Genomic DNA, 21,133 nt, shown 5'->3' with positions numbered 1-21,133 from the left:
GGTCCTTGCTTCTCCGTCTCCTCTCCATCCCTCCCTCCAAACTTTCCTCCTCTTGTCCGGCTCGGATCCTAGCAAACCACCGCGCACCTTCCCTTCCTCCCACCCCCGGCCAGCCCAGCGTGCGCGACGCAACTTCCGGCAATGTGCTTGCCCACGCCACAAGTCGCCGTCACGTCCTTACGCGTCAACGGCGCGGCCCCACGCCCACGCGGTTGAGCTGAGAGAGAGAGAGAGAGAGAGAGAGAGAGGAGAGCGAGAGCCCCCTCCCCACCCCCCACGCGCCCTCGTGAGTATATTACGCACGCGGCCGCGGCAGGGTTGGGTTGGTGGGAGAGGGAATTCGAATCCGGCAGCCGGAGCCGAGAGAGATGGAGAGCTACCTCAAGGAGAACTTCGGGGCCGTGCAGGCCAAGCACTCGTCGGAAGAGGCGCTGGGACGATGGCGCAAGCTCGTCGGCGTCGTCAAGAACCCCAAGCGCCGCTTCCGCTTCACGGCCAACCTCGACAAGCGCAGCGAGGCCACCGCCATGAAGAAAAACAACCATGTACGTACATGCGGGCCTGTTCCTCCCCTCCGTCCCCCTGATCTCTGCTCTCTGAGTTTCCCATGCTTCAGCAGCGCCGGTTCCTGCTCCTGCTCTGAAGACCGCAGCAGCAATTTCAATGTTCATTCTAATGTTAGCGCTGTCTTAGCTAAAATTTCGTCGTATCTTATTCTTCCTTGCTCCTGCTCTGCGGACTGCATCAGTAATTAGGATGTTTCATGCCAATGCTAGCTAGAATTTCATCGTATGTTATTCTTCTGATGCCAGTGGGTACTCGGATTGCTTAGAGTCTCGAAAAAATTTAAATGTTGCGAAATTAGATACAGAGTCGGTCAACACAAGTTAGGTTGATTTGTTCAAAGAGGTGTGCGCCACAGGATTTTAGTCAAAAAGGAAATATGGAGCGTGCCAATAACCACTACTAAGAATGAGTCTGCTCACAGTTTCAAAGGAAGAATGGTCGATACCAATCGCTCGGATAATGTTCAGATAGGAAGGACATCTCAGCATATTATTTATATATTTTTTTTTCGAAATTTCTGCAGCAATAATTTCTCTATCTTTTCCCCTAAAGTTCTGCAGCATATTTTAATGCTGCGCACAGTTTGTTTGTTGGTGATCATAACCTTACTTTAATTACCATATGACATTATGAAACACAAGAGCACAATATTATAATAGTCTGGGTTACACAAGGAAAGTGCAGACAACACCACATCCAAAGCCAAATATATAAAAACCTGAAACGTCATGTTCTCCCAGACTCTGAGAGCGACCTCTACGCTGCACCTGCAATTGACTAATAGAAGCGTGGATCAGGTTCTCAACAACTTTGTTTTCCAGCGAACATGAAACTATGTCCCTGATTGCTGGAATATGTTAAACGCAAAGTACTGATCATGAACAGAAACAAAACGTGTTTGTCTTTTATTTTATGTTTTTATTAATAAACTCTGGACTACTATATGGAAAAGAATCTTGCTGTGTGTTAGTCTTTTTTATTTCTGCAGGTTGCAATATTTCCCTAGAGAGTATCCAATCAAGCATTTTAGGCCATATTTGGAACCGATGAATCATAGAGATTTGTGTCTGTTTTTTGTAGAATGATTTTGATGTTTGTGTGCTTCAGATATGCACCTAATTGTTTACTGACAGTATAGGTGACACTATGAATTTTAGTCGCATTAAAAAATATTGGTGGATTGTTCATAAAAAGTTATTTCACAATGGTATACTTATCCTTTCTTCTTTTCCTGCTAAGAAGATTATGGTTCACCATGGATGTTACTTTGTAATAGTTCAGTGTTGCAACTGTAAATTTATTTATTTTACTAAATTAACCTTTATCTATCTTTAAACTTATCTAAATTTTTCCTATGAACAAAAATATTGTAGGGTTTTGAGTAAGCTGCGTGTCAATCTCAAGAAGAACTTACAATTAATGAATATTTTTACCTATCTCAGGAGAAGCTGCGTGTTGCCGTGCTTGTTTCAAAGGCTGCACTTCAGTTCATCAACAGTAAGTACCACCCCACCTCAGTCTGTAGTTCAAACTTCTATCATTTTCTTCAATCATCAATCTTACCACCACTTTAATTCCACAGGCATTGCTCCATCGAGTGAGTACAAGGTCCCCGCCGATGTCAAGGCAGCTGGTTTCGGCATCTGCGCTGAGGAGCTGAGCTCGATTGTTGAGGGCCATGATGTGAAGAAGCTGAAATCTCATGGTGGTGTCCAGGGCCTCGCATCCAAGCTATCCACTTCGGAGTCTGACGGCCTCGCCACGTCTGCAGACAAGCTATCGACCCGGCGGGGTGTTTTTGGTGTCAACAAGTTCGCGGAGGCGGAGTCACGTGGCTTCTTGGTCTTTGTCTGGGAGGCGCTGCAGGACATGACGCTCATGATCCTTGCTGTGTGCGCGTTCGTCTCGCTCATGGTTGGCATCGCTACGGAGGGATGGCCCAAGGGCGCGCATGACGGGCTCGGCATTGTGGCCAGTATCCTGCTGGTCGTGTTTGTCACAGCCTCAAGCGACTACCGCCAGTCCCTGCAGTTCAAGGACCTCGACAAGGAGAAGAAGAAGATCACGGTGCAGGTCACCCGGAGTGGGTACAGGCAGAAGCTCTCAATATATGAACTTCTCGCCGGCGACATCGTTCACCTCTCCATTGGTGATCAGGTGCCAGCTGACGGGCTGTTCATGTCAGGCTTCTCGCTTCTGATCAACGAGTCGAGCTTGACTGGAGAGAGCGAGCCAGTTGCCGTCAACGCTGAGAACCCATTCCTTCTGTCAGGGACAAAGGTGCAAGACGGTTCTTGCAAGATGCTCGTCACCACTGTCGGCATGAGGACTCAGTGGGGGAAGCTGATGGCCACTCTCAGCGAAGGTGGTGATGATGAGACGCCATTGCAGGTCAAGCTGAATGGTGTGGCCACCATCATTGGTAAGATAGGACTTATCTTTGCTGTCGTCACATTCGCGGTGCTCACCGAAAGCCTGTTCCGGCGCAAGATCATGGATGGCACGTACTTGAGCTGGACTGGAGATGATGCATTGGAGCTGCTGGAGTTCTTCGCCATTGCTGTCACCATTGTCGTTGTGGCAGTACCTGAAGGGCTACCGCTGGCTGTGACACTGAGTCTTGCATTTGCAATGAAGAAGATGATGAATGACAAGGCACTTGTCCGGCACCTTGCAGCTTGTGAGACCATGGGCTCAGCGACCTCCATTTGCAGTGACAAGACTGGCACTCTTACGACAAACCACATGACCGTTGTCAAAGCCTGCATCTGTGGTAAGATCAAAGAAGTGGATGGTGATTCGGATACCAAGAGCCTGTTCTCCGAACTCCCAGACTCTGTCATGACGATTCTCTCCCAGTCCATATTCAACAACACTGGGGGAGACGTTGTCTTGAACCAGGATGGCAAACGTGAAATACTGGGGACACCAACTGAGACAGCTATTCTGGAGTTCGGGCTGTCACTCGGTGGAGACTTTTCGGCAGTGCGCAAAGCAAGCACCCTTGTAAAGGTGGAGCCATTCAATTCTGCCAAGAAGAGAATGGGAGTGGTAATCCAGCTCCCAGAGGGTGCACTGCGAGCACACTGCAAAGGTGCATCAGAGATCATACTGGCATCTTGTAGCAAGTACCTGAATGAGGAAGGCAATGTCGTCCCCCTGGATGAAGGAACCATTGATCACTTGAAGGCCACAATCGATAGCTTCGCAAACGAGGCACTTCGCACTCTCTGTCTTGCCTACATGGAAGTTGAGGATGGGTTCTCAGCCAATGATCAGATCCCGACAGATGGGTACACCTGCATTGGAATTGTGGGGATCAAAGACCCAGTCCGGCCTGGAGTGAAGGAATCTGTTGCCATCTGCAGGTCGGCAGGTATTACTGTCAGGATGGTCACAGGTGACAATATCAACACGGCAAAGGCAATTGCCCGGGAATGCGGCATTTTAACTGAAGGTGGCATTGCCATAGAAGGCCCAGATTTCAGAACCAAGAGTGAAGAAGAGCTTACTCAACTGATACCAAAGATACAGGTAAGTTCACGAGTTCTAGTACCCATCTTTTTGTGCGCTTTTGCAAAATCTAGTAGCTCATTGACCACTGTGCTTTGCTATGGATGCACCAGGTGATGGCAAGATCTTCACCACTGGATAAGCATACCCTTGTCAAGCATCTTCGAACTAAACTCGACGAAGTTGTGGCAGTGACTGGTGATGGGACAAATGACGCGCCTGCGCTTCATGAGGCTGATATTGGGCTTGCAATGGGCATTGCCGGAACTGAGGTAATTTCGAGACTCCCCTGACATTGCTAAAAATAACTAGCCATGTAACCAAACTATTACTGATATCTTATAGTAATCACCCATATCAAATATCTTGGAAAGTTATTTTTAGCTCTATTTAATAGTGTAATTTTTTGCTCTTTCATTCTTCTATATGGCTGCAACATCTATGAGATCTTGATATCCATGACCATGAGTAACACCATCAATTACATGATATCTCAAGTTAATTCACTATTTACTCCAATTTTGATTTTGACTCTTCTTAACATATTCTTGAAGGTGGCCAAAGAAAGTGCTGATGTCATCATTCTTGATGACAACTTCTCCACTATTGTTACCGTTGCAAAATGGGGTCGATCAGTGTACATCAACATTCAGAAGTTTGTGCAGTTTCAGCTCACTGTCAATGTGGTTGCTCTGGTGGTAAACTTCTCCTCAGCTTGCCTGACAGGTACATTTGTCATCCTTTATTGTTTGGAAATCCTTGTACTACTTGAGTAGAATGTCCTTTTGTTTATTTCATAAATCTACATCTCACTGTTCGTATTTATGCTCATTCAGGGAGTGCCCCTCTTACTGCCGTGCAATTGCTCTGGGTCAACATGATCATGGATACACTGGGTGCACTGGCATTGGCTACAGAACCCCCAAACAATGAACTGATGAAGAGAACACCTGTTGGAAGGAAAGGGAACTTCATCAGTAACATTATGTGGAGAAACATCCTGGGACAGGCCTTCTACCAGTTCCTTGTAATTTGGTACCTACAGACAGAGGGGAAGTGGTTGTTTGGTATCAAGGGCGATAACTCCGATCTAGTCTTGAACACACTTATCTTCAATTGCTTCGTATTCTGCCAGGTAAGTCCAAGCTAACTAGCTAAGTGCTGATGAATTGGTTAGTCTGCATTTGTACTCAGTTTAAATTTCTTGCACTAATGATACGATTATTTGCGAACTTAACCTTTAACTTTGCTGTGCAGGTGTTCAATGAGATGAGCTCGAGAGAGATGGAGAGGATAAATGTGTTTGAAGGCATTCTAAACAACAATGTGTTCATTGCTGTCCTCGGCAGTACTGTCATCTTCCAGTTCATCATAATACAGTTCCTTGGCGATTTCGCAAACACTACTCCTCTTACGCTCAACCAGTGGATAGCATGTATTTGTATCGGTTTCATAGGCATGCCTATCGCCGCTATTGTGAAGATGATACCGGTTGGATCTTCGTAGGAAACTAGAGCTAATTTCAGCCGAAAACCGAAGTTGGGCATAGCTACAGTCTGATCATGGCAATGAAGTTTTGTGTGTTGCCATTTGTGTACAAGATAGATCTCTGCTGCCTGATAATGCTTCTGTCTGTGAATCTTTCCCCTTTTTATCCTGTAGTGTTTGATCTTAGAGCATCATCCGAGTGTCAGCCAAGGTTGTGGGCTTGATCCTTAGAAAAGGCCTCGGACTGCTGTAGCTGTTCTTTGCTTTATTTTTTTTCCCCTGGTGCTTTTCCTTGGAACATTGGAGGCTGGATCTGTATATGGCAACCTTGTTGTTCACCCGAATGTGCTTGTTTTGACACCTACGTATCATTTTCATCATCTGCTAAGTTATGTTTCAGTCAGAAGTTCCAGAAATGAGTGGGGTTTAAATGTTTCTGATTTGCCAAGAAAACGTCCCCCCACTAGCTTCCAAGATCTGATAAGGCCATCATTATGCAGGAGTCTTGTGAATCTTCTGCTTCTTTATGCTCGTATAAAATCCAGCAGGATTCCTGCTTCCTTCTTATATCGCTTATTAAAAAGAGAAAAAAAACGGAGCGTATTTAAGTTTGACCAGGAATTAGTAGCAATCCAAATGCCAGCGTCAGAAGATACTACTGTGATCTACTGCTAGCACTGCACAGGCCTGCCAGTTCAGTTACTCCAACCTTGTTCCGGCATGGCATGGCATCCCAGGCTATCTTGACATCACAAATTGACAACATCACCAAGCTGGCAGCTGGCTTCCATCGCTACCGTCAGCAGTGTCATCGATGCCAATACGTTTTTTGACCAGTCAAGCACTGGCCTGTGAGCATGTTACTCCGGATCCTCTCCTACGAGACAAGACCTCCTGACTCCTGAGCACGAAGCAAGCAACCACCCGGGAATAAAATTCCAACAGTGCCACCCCTGCCACGTTTTTTTCTTTTTGACAAAAGCCACCCCTGCCACGTTGAGTTGCGCAAATGTTTTCTTTTGGGCCTGTTTAGATTGGGAACGGAAATTTTTTGAGTGTCACATCGGATGTGTCGGAAGGATGTCGGAAGAGATTTTTAGAAACTAATAAAAAAACAAATTACATAGCTCGTCAGGAAACTGCAAGACAAATTTATTAAGCATAATTAATCTGTCATTAGCATATGTGGGTTACTGTAGCACTTACGGCTAATCATGGAGTAACTAGGCTTAAAAGATTCGTCTCACGATTCTCAACTAAACTGTGTAATTAGTTTATTTTTTTATCTACATTTAATGTTTCATGCATGTGTCCAAAGATTCGATGGGATGGATGAAAAATTTTTAGGTGGGAAACTAAACAGGGCCTAGCCGGTTGCCAGTGCCAGGCGCACGGCACGACAGCCTAGCATCGCCAGTACATGGAGTTTTTACCAGGTCGTGTCCCTCTCACCTCGTGCCTGTCCCTTAGCTTTTGACCGCATGGGCCATGTGTGACCTTAGAAGCGCAGGAGCAGTTTTGTAATGGCAATGCACATTGCAAGGCCACTCTCGATCTTCTTGTGTTTATTTGAGACTGAGAGGAAGCTGAGCTACTGTCCTAATATTTCACCTGCCTAGCTGCCTTTTACTGCTGCAGCTGCAAGTGTGTGTGTGATATGTCCAAGTCAAAGCCATTTGCAGTGTATGAGACGCGACGCAGTGAGTTATGAAGGGGTCCAGCGTGCCGGTGCATGAGAGAGGAAAAGAGACACACACGAACAGTGCCAGCCATCTCCCAACAACAGCGGGGGGCCATGGCCATGGATGGACCATGGTTGTTGCGAGTAGAGCAGCAAGCAAAGCGAGCAGGCGATTTGATGACACGGCACAAAAGGCAACGCCGCCAGAAAGAAGGCAGCACAGCAGGGAACGAGCGTCTCTTTCACGATCCGCGCGATAAAACATTAAACTACTCCCAGCTGCCTGCTGTGCACGGCAACTGCACGCATACCAACGAACCAGCAGCAGGGCCTCGTCATCAATCACAGTCAACAGGTGAAATGGAGCAAAAGCACTCGACGAGTAGCCTTTGCCCTCAAAGGTTCGGCATCGGAAATCTGTCTGAAGAGCATGATACGGCTCAAGCAAATACTAACCAATTGACACAAATACCTGGTTAACTATATTGTCACTGATGCAGTGACTGGCTATTAATAATTAATAAACAGAGAAAGAAAAGATGACAGACAGCCGGGATTAGCTGGTAGCCTGGTACAGACGGGTATTCACACACAAAAAAAAACAATTGACTCCCTACTCCTTGACTTCACTCACTTTTACCATGGTAGGTACCCTGTGAAGTCAGGTCTGTCTGAGGCCTTCCCGCTTTGAGCAAGAGCTTTGCTCTGTTTCAGCTTTGGTCCTTACACTGCCATGCCCCCTTTGATCCCGGGAAAGATCTCCTCAAAACCAAAAATCTTTCCAGCACTAAATTACCCTGCTGACACCGCACTAATCCGAAGAATCAAATCTCGCCCCCATTTGGATTCGGGCATTTTTGGCCACCCCCTCCCTGAACGAAGAAACAATCAGCAGCAAAAAGGAAATGGTGAGCTGAAAAAATGCAGCTGGACTGCACTGCCGTCACTGCCTAGCAGCTCCTACTGTCGCTGAGGTGAGCGCAACCGTCTCCTCTTGTTGCTGTGGTTGTCCGGCGTGGCGGTGCCAGCGGCATTATTGGCGCCCACGGACACGGAGGCGCCCGGGCTGGGGCTCCCGCTCCCGCTCCCGGCGTGCGCGGCGACAGAGACGCCCGAGGACGCCACCCCCGTCGACGTCGAGCGCGTCGGCGACTTGTCGTCGTCCTGAACCATCGCGCTGTAGCAGGAGTACACATGCTCCTGCCAGACACCAACAGCGGCCGCATTTGTTACTCATCATTACGCTTTCCGCCAACAGCCTCTCCCCGAAAGGGACTCGAGAAGACGACGGACGGACACGGTGGGCGGCAGGAGGGGCTTACGGTGTCTATGTGCGGACATGATGAGCCCAGGATCGCCTTGAGCGCGTCCAGATTCCTGCCGCGTGCGACGAGGATGGATGCGACGGCCATGGTCGACGGCTGGTACTCCACCGAGCTCGTCGCTGCGCGAATGGGCGCGGACAAAAGATCAGCTGCGGCCGCGATCGGACTCCATGGAACGGAAGGAAATGCATGGGAGAGAGAGAGAGAGAGGGGAAAGGAGGAACCTTTGATCGCCGCGAAGACGCACTCCACGGCGCGCAGGAGGATCGCCCGGCGCTCGTCTTCCCGGAACCGCGCCGCGAAGCAGCTGATGTAAGAGAAGGGGGTGACGGCGTTCATCCGCCACTCGAGAGTGGACAGGACGAAGAGCTCCATCCGCAGGATGGATGCGCTGTCGAACTCGTACGCGTCCACCCGGAACTCCGACAGCCGCGGCGCGTGCTGCTCCTCCATCTTGATCGCCAGCGACAGGCACGCCACCGCGAGCAGCTGCAAAGCCCACTCCTGCCTTCTCTGAACCCATCATCATCACAGACGGCCGCAGTGCGCAGTCAGTCGTACATCATCGGAAGGAAGAGAGGCCAGCAATGGCGACGGCAATGGGAAAATGCAGGGTTATTGGTGGGTAGTTACATTGACTCGCCGTTGCGCGAGGAAGCGATCGAGGTAAGTGACCGCGACGTAGGCGGTCTTCCCGCCGCACCGGAACGTCGCCGTGGTCTGCGAGCAGCAAAGAAACAAGAGATGAACATTGGCAAAAACCGAATTTGGGGGGACGAAGAAGGAAGAGCTCCCGCGCGAACGACCTTGATGATCCAGCGGACGCATCCGGAGCGCGCGGCCTTCATCCACTCCTCTATTTCCTCCGCCGGGGCGCCGCCGCTGCCTGACGCGCTCTCCTCGGACAGGAGCAGCGCGACATACTCCTCGTCCTGGTCCACGACCAGCAGACGTTCGTCGCGGGCGACGACGAGGTCCGCGCCGTCGCCATCGTCGTCGGCGTCGGCGAGAAAGCCGCCGCCGTCCTCCCGGCAGATGAGGATGGATGTGGGCGTGTCGGGAGCGGACGTGGAGGCCGCTGCGGCGGCGGCGTCCCCCATGGCGTCAATCAGAGCCCGTGCATGCGCGGGGAAAAGGGAGAGAAAAGTGAAGGAAAAGATTTTTGGTCGTCCAGTGGGAGGAGAGCAGCAGGGCGGAGGAAAAGGCGGCGTGCGGAGTGCGGGTGGGTGCGCGCGCGCGCGAGCACGGCGCGGAACACTGGAACGGAAAGGGGGATTCCCTCCCTCCTCTCCGGTCTCCGCCACACTCGCGCGCGTTCACAGGGGCACAAGGGGGGGAGCAGAAATGAGCAGTTGGAGAGGGCGCGACATGGGTGGTGGAGCTGTGCGTGTCTGCGTGGAGTGCGGAGGCGGCGTGCCAGCGTGGTGCTGGTGCGGCCTGCGTGGGAGGGAAAGAGGGACAGCGGAAGGCCGGAAGGGAGAGGGAGAAGAAAACCGAAGGCCGCGGCCCCGGGTTTTCCAACAAAAACCAAAAAAAATTTAACATTATTCATCACATCGAATCTTACAACTTATACATAGAATATTAAATATAGATAAAAATAAAAATTAATTATATAGTTTATCTGTAAATCACGAAACGAATCTTTTAAACCTAGTTACTCTATAATTAGAAAATATTTATTAAATAAAAATAAAAATACTACAGTAACAAAATTCAAAAAAAATCACGACTGAACAAGGCTTTGGTAGACGACAAGTGTCGTGACTCGTGACGGGCGCCAAGCTGACCTGACGAGGACCACAGCTCACACCATAATTTGTACTTGTGAATTTTTTTAAATAGTTTTGTTGGTTTTAAATACACTTGTGAAGGGATTCAAACAGGCACTTAGTTCCTCGGGCCTTTTATAAATTAAAAAAATTGCAATCATATTTTTAATCTTCTCTTGTAAATTCGTAGTAGTCTTTTTTTTACCCTAAACCACCATTGATCATCATAATCATGCTCATGTCTCCTAAAGCCACTTCTACCTCAAGCAGCTATCAGTTGACCCCGTCTTGTGTTGAGACGGCTATATGTCTACTCCCTCCGTCTTTAAATATTTGTTATTGTTGGCACAAATTTGACTCAATTTGTAAAAAATACGTGCAATTGTATCTCGAAATAAATTTATTAAAAAAACTAGATTTAGATATTTTTCCAATGAAACTAATTATATACTATAAATATTAATATTTTATAATATATATTTTGTCAAAGCGATTTCTCGAAAAGCGCAAACGACAAATATTGATCCTATGTCTTGCACTAGTGTAGTACACGGATGGCATCTCTAGGGATTATCAGAGTTTATTTACTTGAGATGTGTTGATCAAGAGGATGACACTTGGTCTAGATACGTTAGTTTAACTTGGCATGTTCCCACAAAATAGCTATCCGAATTTGTATCTGAATTGTAAGTAAAAAAACAAATTTGTGGAAAAAGACGAATCAAAGTATTCTCTCTGTTCTAATTTGTAAGTCCTTTAAATTTTTAGATACATATTATTTTTCTATATGTTATGGAATATTTATAAAGGTACTCTTTAAAATCTATGTATCTAGAAATGCTAGATAACTTACAATTTAAAATAGAAGGTCCAAATGTTCAATGTCAGACACCATCTTCAAATCAGGATACTGAAAATTAGGCTTCATATCAGATTTGAATAGTTGGATCCACAAGCACATTTTTTTATAAAAGGCTTCAAAATTAACGAACAGTGGAGAGTTAAGATTCTTAAAAATTCAAATTCCATTTCACTAAAAAAATAAAAAAATACACCTAGAAAAGAAAATCTAACATATTAAATTCACTAAATATTCTAACAAATTTTATCTAATGTACCATATTCAAAATTTTAATTCCATCACAGCTTATAAATATGTAAATAAATAATAAACACTCAGATACTTGTATTTGTCCATCTTTCTATCCACATAAAAGAATCAGGAGGATTTGTCCTACGTTTCTAGTTCTACCCAACACAGCGTCTTAGGCCTTGTTTAGTTGCAAAAAATTTAGCAAAATGGGTACTGTAGCATTTTCGTTTGTATTTGATAAATATTGTCCAATTATGGACTAACTAGGCTTAAAAGATTCGTCTCGTCAATTCCGATCAAACCGTGCAATTAGTTTTTATTTTCGTCTATATTTAATACTCCATGCATGCGTCTAAAGATTCGATGTGACGGGAATGTGAAAAATTTTGTAAAATTTTTTAGGAACTAAACAAGGCCTAAATCGATTGTTCAAGAATCGAAGTACATCCGTCACCGTATAGACCAGAAGCAGTCTACTGTCAGTGTAAAAGTTTGCTGTATTTTTTTTTTTTGAAAAAAAGTTAGTACATGGGGCTTCCTGCTCTATAAGACCCTCCACAATGTGGCGTGGTGCTAAGGCTTTGTTTAGTTCCAATTTTTTTTTTAAAATCGATACTGTAGCATTTTCGTTTGTATTTGATAAAAATTATCCAATCATGGACTAACTAGACTCAAAAGATTCGTCTCGTCAATTTCGACCAAACTGTGCAATTAGTTTTTATTTTTATCTATATTTAGTACTCCATGCATGCGTCTAAAGATTCGATGTGACGGAGAATCTGAAAAATTTTGCAAAATTTGTTGGGAACTAAACAAGGCCTAAAAAAAACAGGCCTCACATTGCGTATTTGGCATCGCTATAAGTACTTGCGCCACTCCATGTTTTGCTAGCGTTGGCATCGGTGATCGCAGTGTGTGGAGCGACTTCACGATAATCTCTCTCTTCTTTTAGCACCACTTAAGCAATACGGTGTGAAGGGCCTAATGAACTGGTTTCTATAGTGTAGTCGTTTTAGTCTATCTCGTTTGGGGTGGTGGTTTCTTTAGTCGATCTTGATTCTCTGAAACAGAAGACATGATCGTTTACTTTTTGGCTGATCCATAGCTTCTTCTTTTCTCTTTTGTTTTTCTACTTCTGCCTACTGAACTATTGTATTTCAGTAATGGAAACAGGAAAATGGCTCGCGTCAAAAGAAATTAAATAAAGCCTGCAGATCAGCGAGTTTAGTATACTGTATACGCATCTCGTGACGAGGTACATCTACCAATCAGTACGGTGTTGTGTTGCAAATCTGTATAAGAAATGTATCAGTATTTATCATACCAAATAAGTGACACTAGATTCTTCACGCAGCATATTATCATAAGCCATAACACACCTATTTAGTGTAACAAATATTAATAGTTTTTCATAAATATAATCAAACTTTGGATACTTTGTCTGAAGGATTTTCGAGGATCTCTATTCTCTTCAGAACCTGCACGGGATGAGTAGTGCGATGTCCTATGGATCGAACCAGGGCGAAGGTTTGGATGGTCGTTGGATCTCGCAGTACAGCGGGTAAGCACGGCGTTAACGCCTGGATGATTGGCTGCTGCATTTGACTCGACCGATCCATTGCACGTGACGAACATCTCGTTGATCGTCTTGCTGCAGCCGCTAAGCGTGAGCTGTCTGTCAGTCAGGGTTGGGAACGCGCCACAGCGACCACGGCGACGGAAACGGCTCGTGCTGCAGGCCGCAGCACACCGGCGTGTAGGTCACTGCCGGTGGGGCGCGAGGTCCCCGGCTGCCCAACGAAGGACGAACCCAGAGCGCCGGAGACAAACGCAAAAACCACCTCGGCCTTGTTTAGTTCCGAAAAGATTTCGGATTTCGATACTGTAGCACTTTCGTTTGTTTATGACAAATATTATCCAATTATAGACTAACTAGGATCAAAAGATTCGTCTCGCGATTTCCAGCTAAACTGTGTAATTAGTTTTTGCTTTCGTCTATATTTAATACTTCATGTATGTGCCGTAAGATTCGATATGACGGGAAATCTTGAAAACTTTTTGCTTTTTGGGTGCACTAAACAAGGCCCTCCTCCCACGGACGAAATCCCTCGCAATTCGCAAGTCACAAGCCGGGCTCCGCGGCGGATGTACCAGCTTGTAGCCTCTGTACCCGGGCCAACAGAGAATCGATCGCCATCTGCCCCCGCGCTGATTATTTACTACTCCCTCCCTCCGTCCACGAAAGAATCAATTCCTAGAATCTGTCCACGAAAAAATCAATTCCTACTAACTTTATAGAAAAGAGTAACAACGTCTATAACATAAAATGCACATCATATGAAAATATATTCTATGATGAATTTAATTATACTAATTTGATACCATAAATCTTAGCATTTTTTTTAGAAATTTGGTCAAAGTTTAAAAAGTTTGACTTAGGGCAACTCTAGAAATTGACTCTTTCGTGGACGGAGGGAGCAGTAGGTTGTATCATAGCTGCATTTGCCGTGGCAAGCAGATCGATCCACCGGGGCGGCAGGCAACTATGCAATGCAATACGGCCAAAGTTGACGGCTGGCCGAGCTTTTAGGCTAGGCCTCGGGTGGGTGCCGCGCGAGCCGCGCTTTTCTTCGTGTACTGGGCTACTGGCATGGCGCGCAGCGGGGCAGTTGGGGCCGACCGGCCGAGCGAGCGCGCGCGCCCGGGACGGCCGGGCGCTCCATCACGAGATCACTGGACGCGCGCGGTCGAGCTCACGCGGGCAGTGCAGTCGGAGGCCGAGGCAGGCCAGGGGCGGGGGCCGCAGCCCGCAGGCGCAAGACGCGCAACGCATCCGGCCTGGGGCGGCTCGCTCACAGGTGGTCGTCCGATCGGCCGGGCGCGGACGGCGGGGCTTGAACTTGACGCGACGCGACGCGACGCGACGCGCTCTGGACGTGGACCAGGTTCCTTGTCGCGGACCGTGAGTGAGCCTGACGACGCCGAACAAGGGCTCACGTTCAGGCTGGCTGCGGGAGTGTGGATCGATGCGGACGTGGCTTGGAGCGAGGCGGCCGGAGCTCGATCGCTCGATCCCGATGCGGCGTCCTCCGCCGGCCCCGTGCGCGTGCGCACGGATACGATCGATCGATTCATCGAGGTGGAGGCCAGCCACACTGAACGTGTCAACAGTAGTGTGGTTTGGTGTCTTGCGGTGAGAATTTGAGCGCGCTGTCTGGCTGGCCGCTGGCAGCTGGCTTGGACATATGTAGTCGATTGAGATCCGCGAGAATGGTTCGCTAGCTGACACGGCTTTATTCTTTTGCTCCAGGGATGCAGCCATGCAGGGCAGGGCTAGCCATCTGCTTGGAATCGTGTGGACCAAGGGAAGGCAAGTGTGTTTGAAATGATAGCAGTGCAAATACAGCACAGTTGACGAGAGTGTTTGAAATAGCAGTGCAAATACAGTTTTTCGCTGAACAGTACTCTAGGTCACAGCTGAACAGTATCAGTATAGTTTAGTACGTGCATTGGTACTACTGTGCTAGCTGCAGCAGCCAGCAGCCCCGCCAAGGACGAACCTCGGCCTGGTTTAGTTCACATGAAAACCAATAAGTTTTCAAGATTCCCCGTCACATCGAATCTTGTGGCACATGCATGAAACATTAAATATAGACGAAAATAAAAACTAATTACACAGTTTAGTTGTAAATCACGAGAGAAATCTTTTGATCCTAGTTAGTCTATGATTGGATAATATTTGTCACAAACAAACAAAAGTGCTACAGTTCCGAAAACTTTTCACTTTTCGGAACTAAACAAGACCCTCAGTGTTGAGACTTGAAAACAAGAACGTCCTGAATCTCGAGTCTTGACTCTTCTTCCAGTCTTGACCACGCGAATCCAATGCACACAACAACGCAGTGTGCATGAAGGTACCGTGTACTGTGACTGCAAGTGACCCCAACAAACAAAAAACCGATCGAATCAGAGGTACGGTACAGCCCCAGCCGCGCGCGATTGGAGATTCTTCAGCCATTACACGAACGCCGCTGGAATCGATCCCTGTAGGTACGCACGGCACGGGGGGCCGGCGGCCGTCTCGCAAGTCAATGAACCTACCTGTTGGACGGTGTGCAGTCGCGCGTGTAGGAGTTGGCAAGGATACGTAGCAGGCCCGTACGCGCCGTCAGATGGTGTTCGTAGTGCACAACTGCAGATGCTCCCTCCGGCCTCCGGTAGTCAAAGCTTGCGGCTTCTGTGTACCCTGAAGCTGCAGGACAGGAGTATGCATTGCACGTCCCAAGTGTGCACCCGTAGCACATGCGGGGAGGTAGTACCGTCGTCTACCATGCACAGTGTATCTCTCATTGAGTTGAGAGATACACTGTATCTTCTGTGTGCTACTGAGCTCTGAGGTATATATACCTCATACCTGCACAAGTACAGTACAAGGACGGCAGTAGTACCGTGGATAATGCCGCATGACGAAAATGCGCATGGTTTAGCCCGTGTACTAGTATAGGCCGAATGTTCAGTTCACGGACCGTGACAAGCGGGCTAAGATCTTCGTGGGCGAAATCACAGGCTCGGCAAGGCGGGAGTTGGAGTTGGCGCCTTCCCGGCCCATGCTTCTTCTCCCTTGTTTTGGTTGGGCTGGGCCTCGCGTTCAGGAAGGACTCCATTTGTTAACCATGCAGATAGGCAGCTCAATTTTCCTGCAATCTTGGCTGTGGACAACAGGAAATAACCGGAAGTTACAGTAGCATTTAGGATAATATAATATTTCACAACAAATTCTGTATATTCAGCACCAGAAGTTTGTAGATACTGGGAATTCGTAACCTTTTGAGAATCAGAAATATATAGGTCTTTGGTACGCAATACTGAAACTGAAGCAGGGTGAAAAGAGTAGCCGATGACGGTCTCGACAAAATCACGACAATCATCAGAGTAATAAAACATATAACACCTGAGAGAAGTGGAGCGGAGGAAATCAAATCAAATCAAATCAAATCATAGAACCTGAACAGGGGGCACAAGTACAAAGTTCTGTACCAGCCCTCCTCCTGCTGCGCTTCGACGCGACCATGAGCGCCTGATCTGCAGCCTCCTCATCAGCACATCAAAGCATGTACTACAAGCTTAGAGGTTCACAGTAATTGGCCACACCTAAATGCAGAGACCACACAGGAGAGGATAGCGACTGGTCACCCCGACTCCGTCTCATTCGTGATTTCCTCATTGGAGCCAGCCTCTCGGACACCGGCTCCAGTCCACAGCGTCGGGATCCCGGATTGAATGTGTGGATTTTGTGGCAGACGTGTGCACTGTATCTGGTACGCAGCTCTGCCGCTATAGTACACCTGCTCTGGTCCAGGACGAGCCGGGCCACTGAGCACCGACGTTTCTGTACGGCGTCCTCGCGGACACACGGTCACGGTCACGGAGCCTACTCCTACTGTCCTACTCGTACGTACTCGCGACTCTGATTTGTCATATGTTCTGTCTGCGATACCGTAACTACTAATGCATACTGTAAAAAATCGCCGATACATGTAGCAAGCCATTGCCTTAGGCCTTGTTTAGTTCTCCAAAAAAATTTGTAAAATTTTTTAGATTTCTCGTCACATCGAATCTTTAAATATATGCATGAAGTATTAAATATATATGAAAATAAAAACTAATTACACAGTTTGGTCGGAATTGGCGAGACAAATATTTTGAGCCTAGTTAGTCCATAATTGAACAATATTTATCAAATACAAACGAAAGTGCTACTATTCCTATTTTACAAATTTTTTGGAAGTAAACAAGGCCTTAATAATTAGGGATCCATTTAAGACGTATAAATTTTACAAGAACCATACATAAATTTTATAGAAATCAGTTTGTTTTTAATACTCTATCCGTCTTGTCTTTTTCTTTAAGTGTCACATTTGGTTTGTCCTAAGTCAAAAATTGCAATCTTTGACCAACTATTTTAAAAATCCTTATAGATTGACAATATATGAATTATATATTATGATAGTATTTATTATAACAAATCTAAAAATATAAATCTTATGACATGAAACTATATATTTTTCAGAAATCAATAGTCAAAGATTACACGTTTTACTTAGGACAAATCAAATATGACACTAAGAAAAACACAGAGGGTGTATAGAAAACACAAAAACAGAATTTTGTGTGTGTGTTCTAAGAGAGCCTAAATACAAAATGGGAGAATTGGCTGTGGGACATGTAGAATGGTGGCCATTTGCCAGCGGACACTAGAAAAAATTAGATTGCTCAAAGACACTCTGTTTCTTATCAAATTTGCTGGCGAACACAACGTCTAATCAAATATTATTACAAAATGAATATAAAATCATATAAGTGTTAGAAAATTATAATATAAATTTTTTTACACTCTACATGATGAGAACTATAGTGTAAAAATAATCTACTCCCTATTTTCAAAACAAGATTACTTGCAAAAGATGCAAAAGTAATCGCATAACAACATAATTTTACATGATTATAGCTATGTACCCGTTTGGTTGGAAAGATGCAAAAGTAATCGCATAACAAGATTTATGACAAAATAAAAAAAATACATGGTGTATATGTTTGCCCTAAGGCAGACCTATTTTACATGAGTGACATATATATAAAAACAAATGTTATTAAAGAAAATAATTACTTGCATTTTATAAATCGGGCAATAATATTCCATTTCAATAAGCCTTTGACCAATAGTTTCTTTATTGGTAGATGATTTTTAATACTAATTTGATATCAAAATTCATACTAATAAATACTTATTTATTAGTATATTTTTGTCGCATAAAAGTCGTATTAGTAACATTTTTTAACTAGTAGTGAACTGATGTTATATATCAATTTAAAGAGGAAGAGTCAAGGCCTAAGCCAAGAAGATAAACAAACAAACTGTACACGCACCAAGCATGCTAAAAACTACCAACACAAGATGATAATTGGAAGACGTTTTCCTCCTGTTGTGCACCAAGTTTGGGCGTTGGTTTTTGCCAATACCGAGATAGCCAAGTGTCTTTGGAACACTTTTTTTTTGTTCTTTTCTTTCTAAATTTCCCATGACACTGAAATTCGAAGGGATCACAGTGCTCTGATTGGCGCTCTCGTTGTTGTGGCCACCACTGTCCATCACTCGTGTCCAAATGTGAAGCTTTGACAACTGCCACGAGTCGGCAGGTCCACCGATGACCAAAGGTAGATTGGATCCCAAACTCTTGAGATAAATCAATTGTGCACACAAACAAATTCATTGTTGTTTTGATCGTGGACCGACGTAAAGGACATATTTGTTGGTTTGACTAACCCTTGACTACCAAGCGATCCCCCATCAAAAATCTATTTTGATTTTGAAGTGCAAGCCAAGCGGAAAATTTGTACTTTGGTGGTGTCCAGCTGCGCTGGATGAGGACTTCAAATTTTGATGTGCGAAGTCCTTTTGAAATGGGCGTAGTAGGCCAACATCATCATATATTCCCCATGATATGTAAGCATCTACGTGATAGTCTGTATTTGCTATCGTAACGTGAATTGTTTAGAGTCTCTTGCATAGTTAGACATATTCTAGCAGTTGTTGCCCTGGCTTTATGGTTCCTATGTTAAGATCATAGATCCAAGCATCATTGTTCGTCGCATCATAATAGTATGTAACTTCCTTTTTACATTGAGAAGATGTTTGGGGCTAAATCCTTTTGATCTTCACCCTGCAACCATGCCGAAGTTCAAAAAAGGGCCTCTTTCTTTGTGATAGTTGCAAATAGTTCGTGGTCTTCATGAGTGCAAGGTGTCGGTGTTCCAATTGAAGGCTTATTTTCTGATTTCCATTCAAACCATAGCCATCGTTACAAGGCCCTAGCAGTTTTTCAAAGGTTTAAGATGCCAAAACCTCTAAGGCATTTCGGCATACAAACTTTTATCCATGCAACAATTTCAATGTATGCATGCATATAATTTTGTAAATAATTATTAGTTAATGATCGAAGCTTACTAAATGTGTCAAATCTGGAGAGGCTTATATTTGCAATCTAATTCTAACGAAGTAAGCACTCTATGAACACGAAGCTTAGGGGCATGCATGACATACACTTCGAGCAAGTCAAGTGAACTATGACATGGTCACACTTTCCATCTAATAAAAAAAAAACAGAGTATTATTTCCACATAGCTATGCCAGCTTAGGACCTTATTTTGGCTCAGTCGTCCCTGCTTTTGGGGTTAAGAAATTCATCGTGACCCGTTGGGCATCATGGTCATCATCGTTTCCTTTTGTTTTCTCCCCTGGCTGGAGAGCATCATGATCATGGATCATCAATAACCTAGTCACGGGAGGATAGAAAACGGGATTGAACGGGCCTACGTGTGTCCCCTAATCAACGTGCAGATTTAAGGCGTTCCAGCCCTACACGCGCAACTAATCACACCCCTGAGCACGAGACCACCACGTGCGACCACCATCCTAGCCGTGTACAGATAGGAGTACGCCACTGTATGTCCGTATCTCGGGATCTGTGCATATGCCAGCGCGTGTTTATTATTTCTGGTCTCTGCAGGTCTCCCCTCACGTTTCACCGTTTTTATTCTCTGCCACGATGTTACCATTTTCTTTACGTAAGTACGGAGTATACATCAGAGCTAGCCAATGTTCAGTGAGGAATATTGCTAACGTACGGTTGGCAGTTTGGCATTTTTTTTTGAGGAAACGGCAGTTTGGCATAATTAAGGACGGTAAATTTAAATTTTATATTTACCTGGAAGAGAGGCGTTTGTCGTATCATCGACCGATCGACGGATTCCTTGGGAGTTCCGGTGCACACAAATAGAATAAACCCGAGTTTCCAAGCACTAGCGGTGGTGGCTGCGTGACGGAGCGGCAAGCAAGAAATTCCCGCGAAACCAACGCACGCACCGGCCGTCGTCCGGTCGTCCCGTCCCGTAGCCGACCGTGAGGGCGGAGCGGAGCGGACGACAGTGCGCTGCGCGCTCCGGGATCTGGGCGCTTTCCACGTGATCCCAGCCAAAGCAGATGCTTGACGTGCCAATTATACAAATCATCGGCACCAGGCATAGTTTTTACCCACTAAACTAAAGCGGACAAAAGAGAAGCCGAAGGCCGCCGGCCGAAGACACAACAAGCAATCTCTCTCTCTCTCTCTCTCTCTCTCCGAGCAGGCCAGGTCAGGTCAGGGGGCAAGGCATGGGCATCCAGCATCGGCAGGCATCCTCCATTGTTGTCCTTCCCCACCGTAAATCACTTTGGATTAAAGCTAAGCTAGCACTAGCAAAGCGAGTAAAGCACTCGAAGATCCCTGCCCAACTAGCCGGAATGATACAATGATGCAAGAGCAAAAGCGCCTGATAAAAGAGAGTGGGGGAAAAAAAAGGAGCAACACTGAATGAATACTGATAACCCTACTAGCATCAACGACACAATACCACCGTCGCCTTTGGCACGACGCAGCTTTTGATCATTGCGGTTCACGCACCGGCAGCAGCAGCTACAGCAGCGAGGCATGCAGTGATAATGCGTTGGCGTGGGCATGGGCGTGGCCACGGCGAACGGAACGGGACGGGACGGGACGGTTGCTGCTGGCGTGCAGGCGACGTCGTGGAACGGCAGCTGCTGCGTGCGTTGCGTACCACCGGGAGCTGCGTGCGCGCGGGACAAATCTGCCTCCTC

At 46.1% G+C, this 21,133-nt stretch overlaps 2 protein-coding genes across 2 annotated transcripts; one reads left to right on the top strand and one right to left on the bottom strand.

Moving 5' to 3' along the window:
* On the top strand, nt 9-5,956 carry LOC8081867 (calcium-transporting ATPase 10, plasma membrane-type). Its single transcript, XM_002468270.2, has 7 exons — nt 9-545; nt 2,010-2,064; nt 2,150-4,101; nt 4,194-4,352; nt 4,635-4,806; nt 4,917-5,215; nt 5,338-5,956. The coding sequence occupies exons 1-7, from the start codon at nt 369-371 to the stop codon at nt 5,584-5,586; spliced, it is 3,063 nt and encodes a 1,020-aa protein (XP_002468315.1). The 5' UTR covers nt 9-368; the 3' UTR covers nt 5,587-5,956.
* LOC8054229 (cyclin-D5-3) lies at nt 7,668-10,012 on the bottom strand. The gene is made up of 5 exons (XM_021464479.1): nt 9,381-10,012; nt 9,208-9,294; nt 8,799-9,087; nt 8,572-8,693; nt 7,668-8,449 (listed from the first exon to the last, which is right to left on the bottom strand). Exons 1-5 carry the CDS (start codon nt 9,672-9,674, stop codon nt 8,210-8,212), a joined length of 1,032 nt encoding a protein of 343 aa, XP_021320154.1. The 5' UTR covers nt 9,675-10,012; the 3' UTR covers nt 7,668-8,209.

This window comes from Sorghum bicolor, chromosome 1 (genome assembly GCF_000003195.3).
Source record: "Sorghum bicolor cultivar BTx623 chromosome 1, Sorghum_bicolor_NCBIv3, whole genome shotgun sequence".
Taxonomy (NCBI): Eukaryota; Viridiplantae; Streptophyta; class Magnoliopsida; order Poales; family Poaceae; genus Sorghum; species Sorghum bicolor.
The sequence above is the reverse complement of the archived record's forward strand: the minus strand, read 5'-3'. Positions and strand labels throughout refer to the sequence as shown.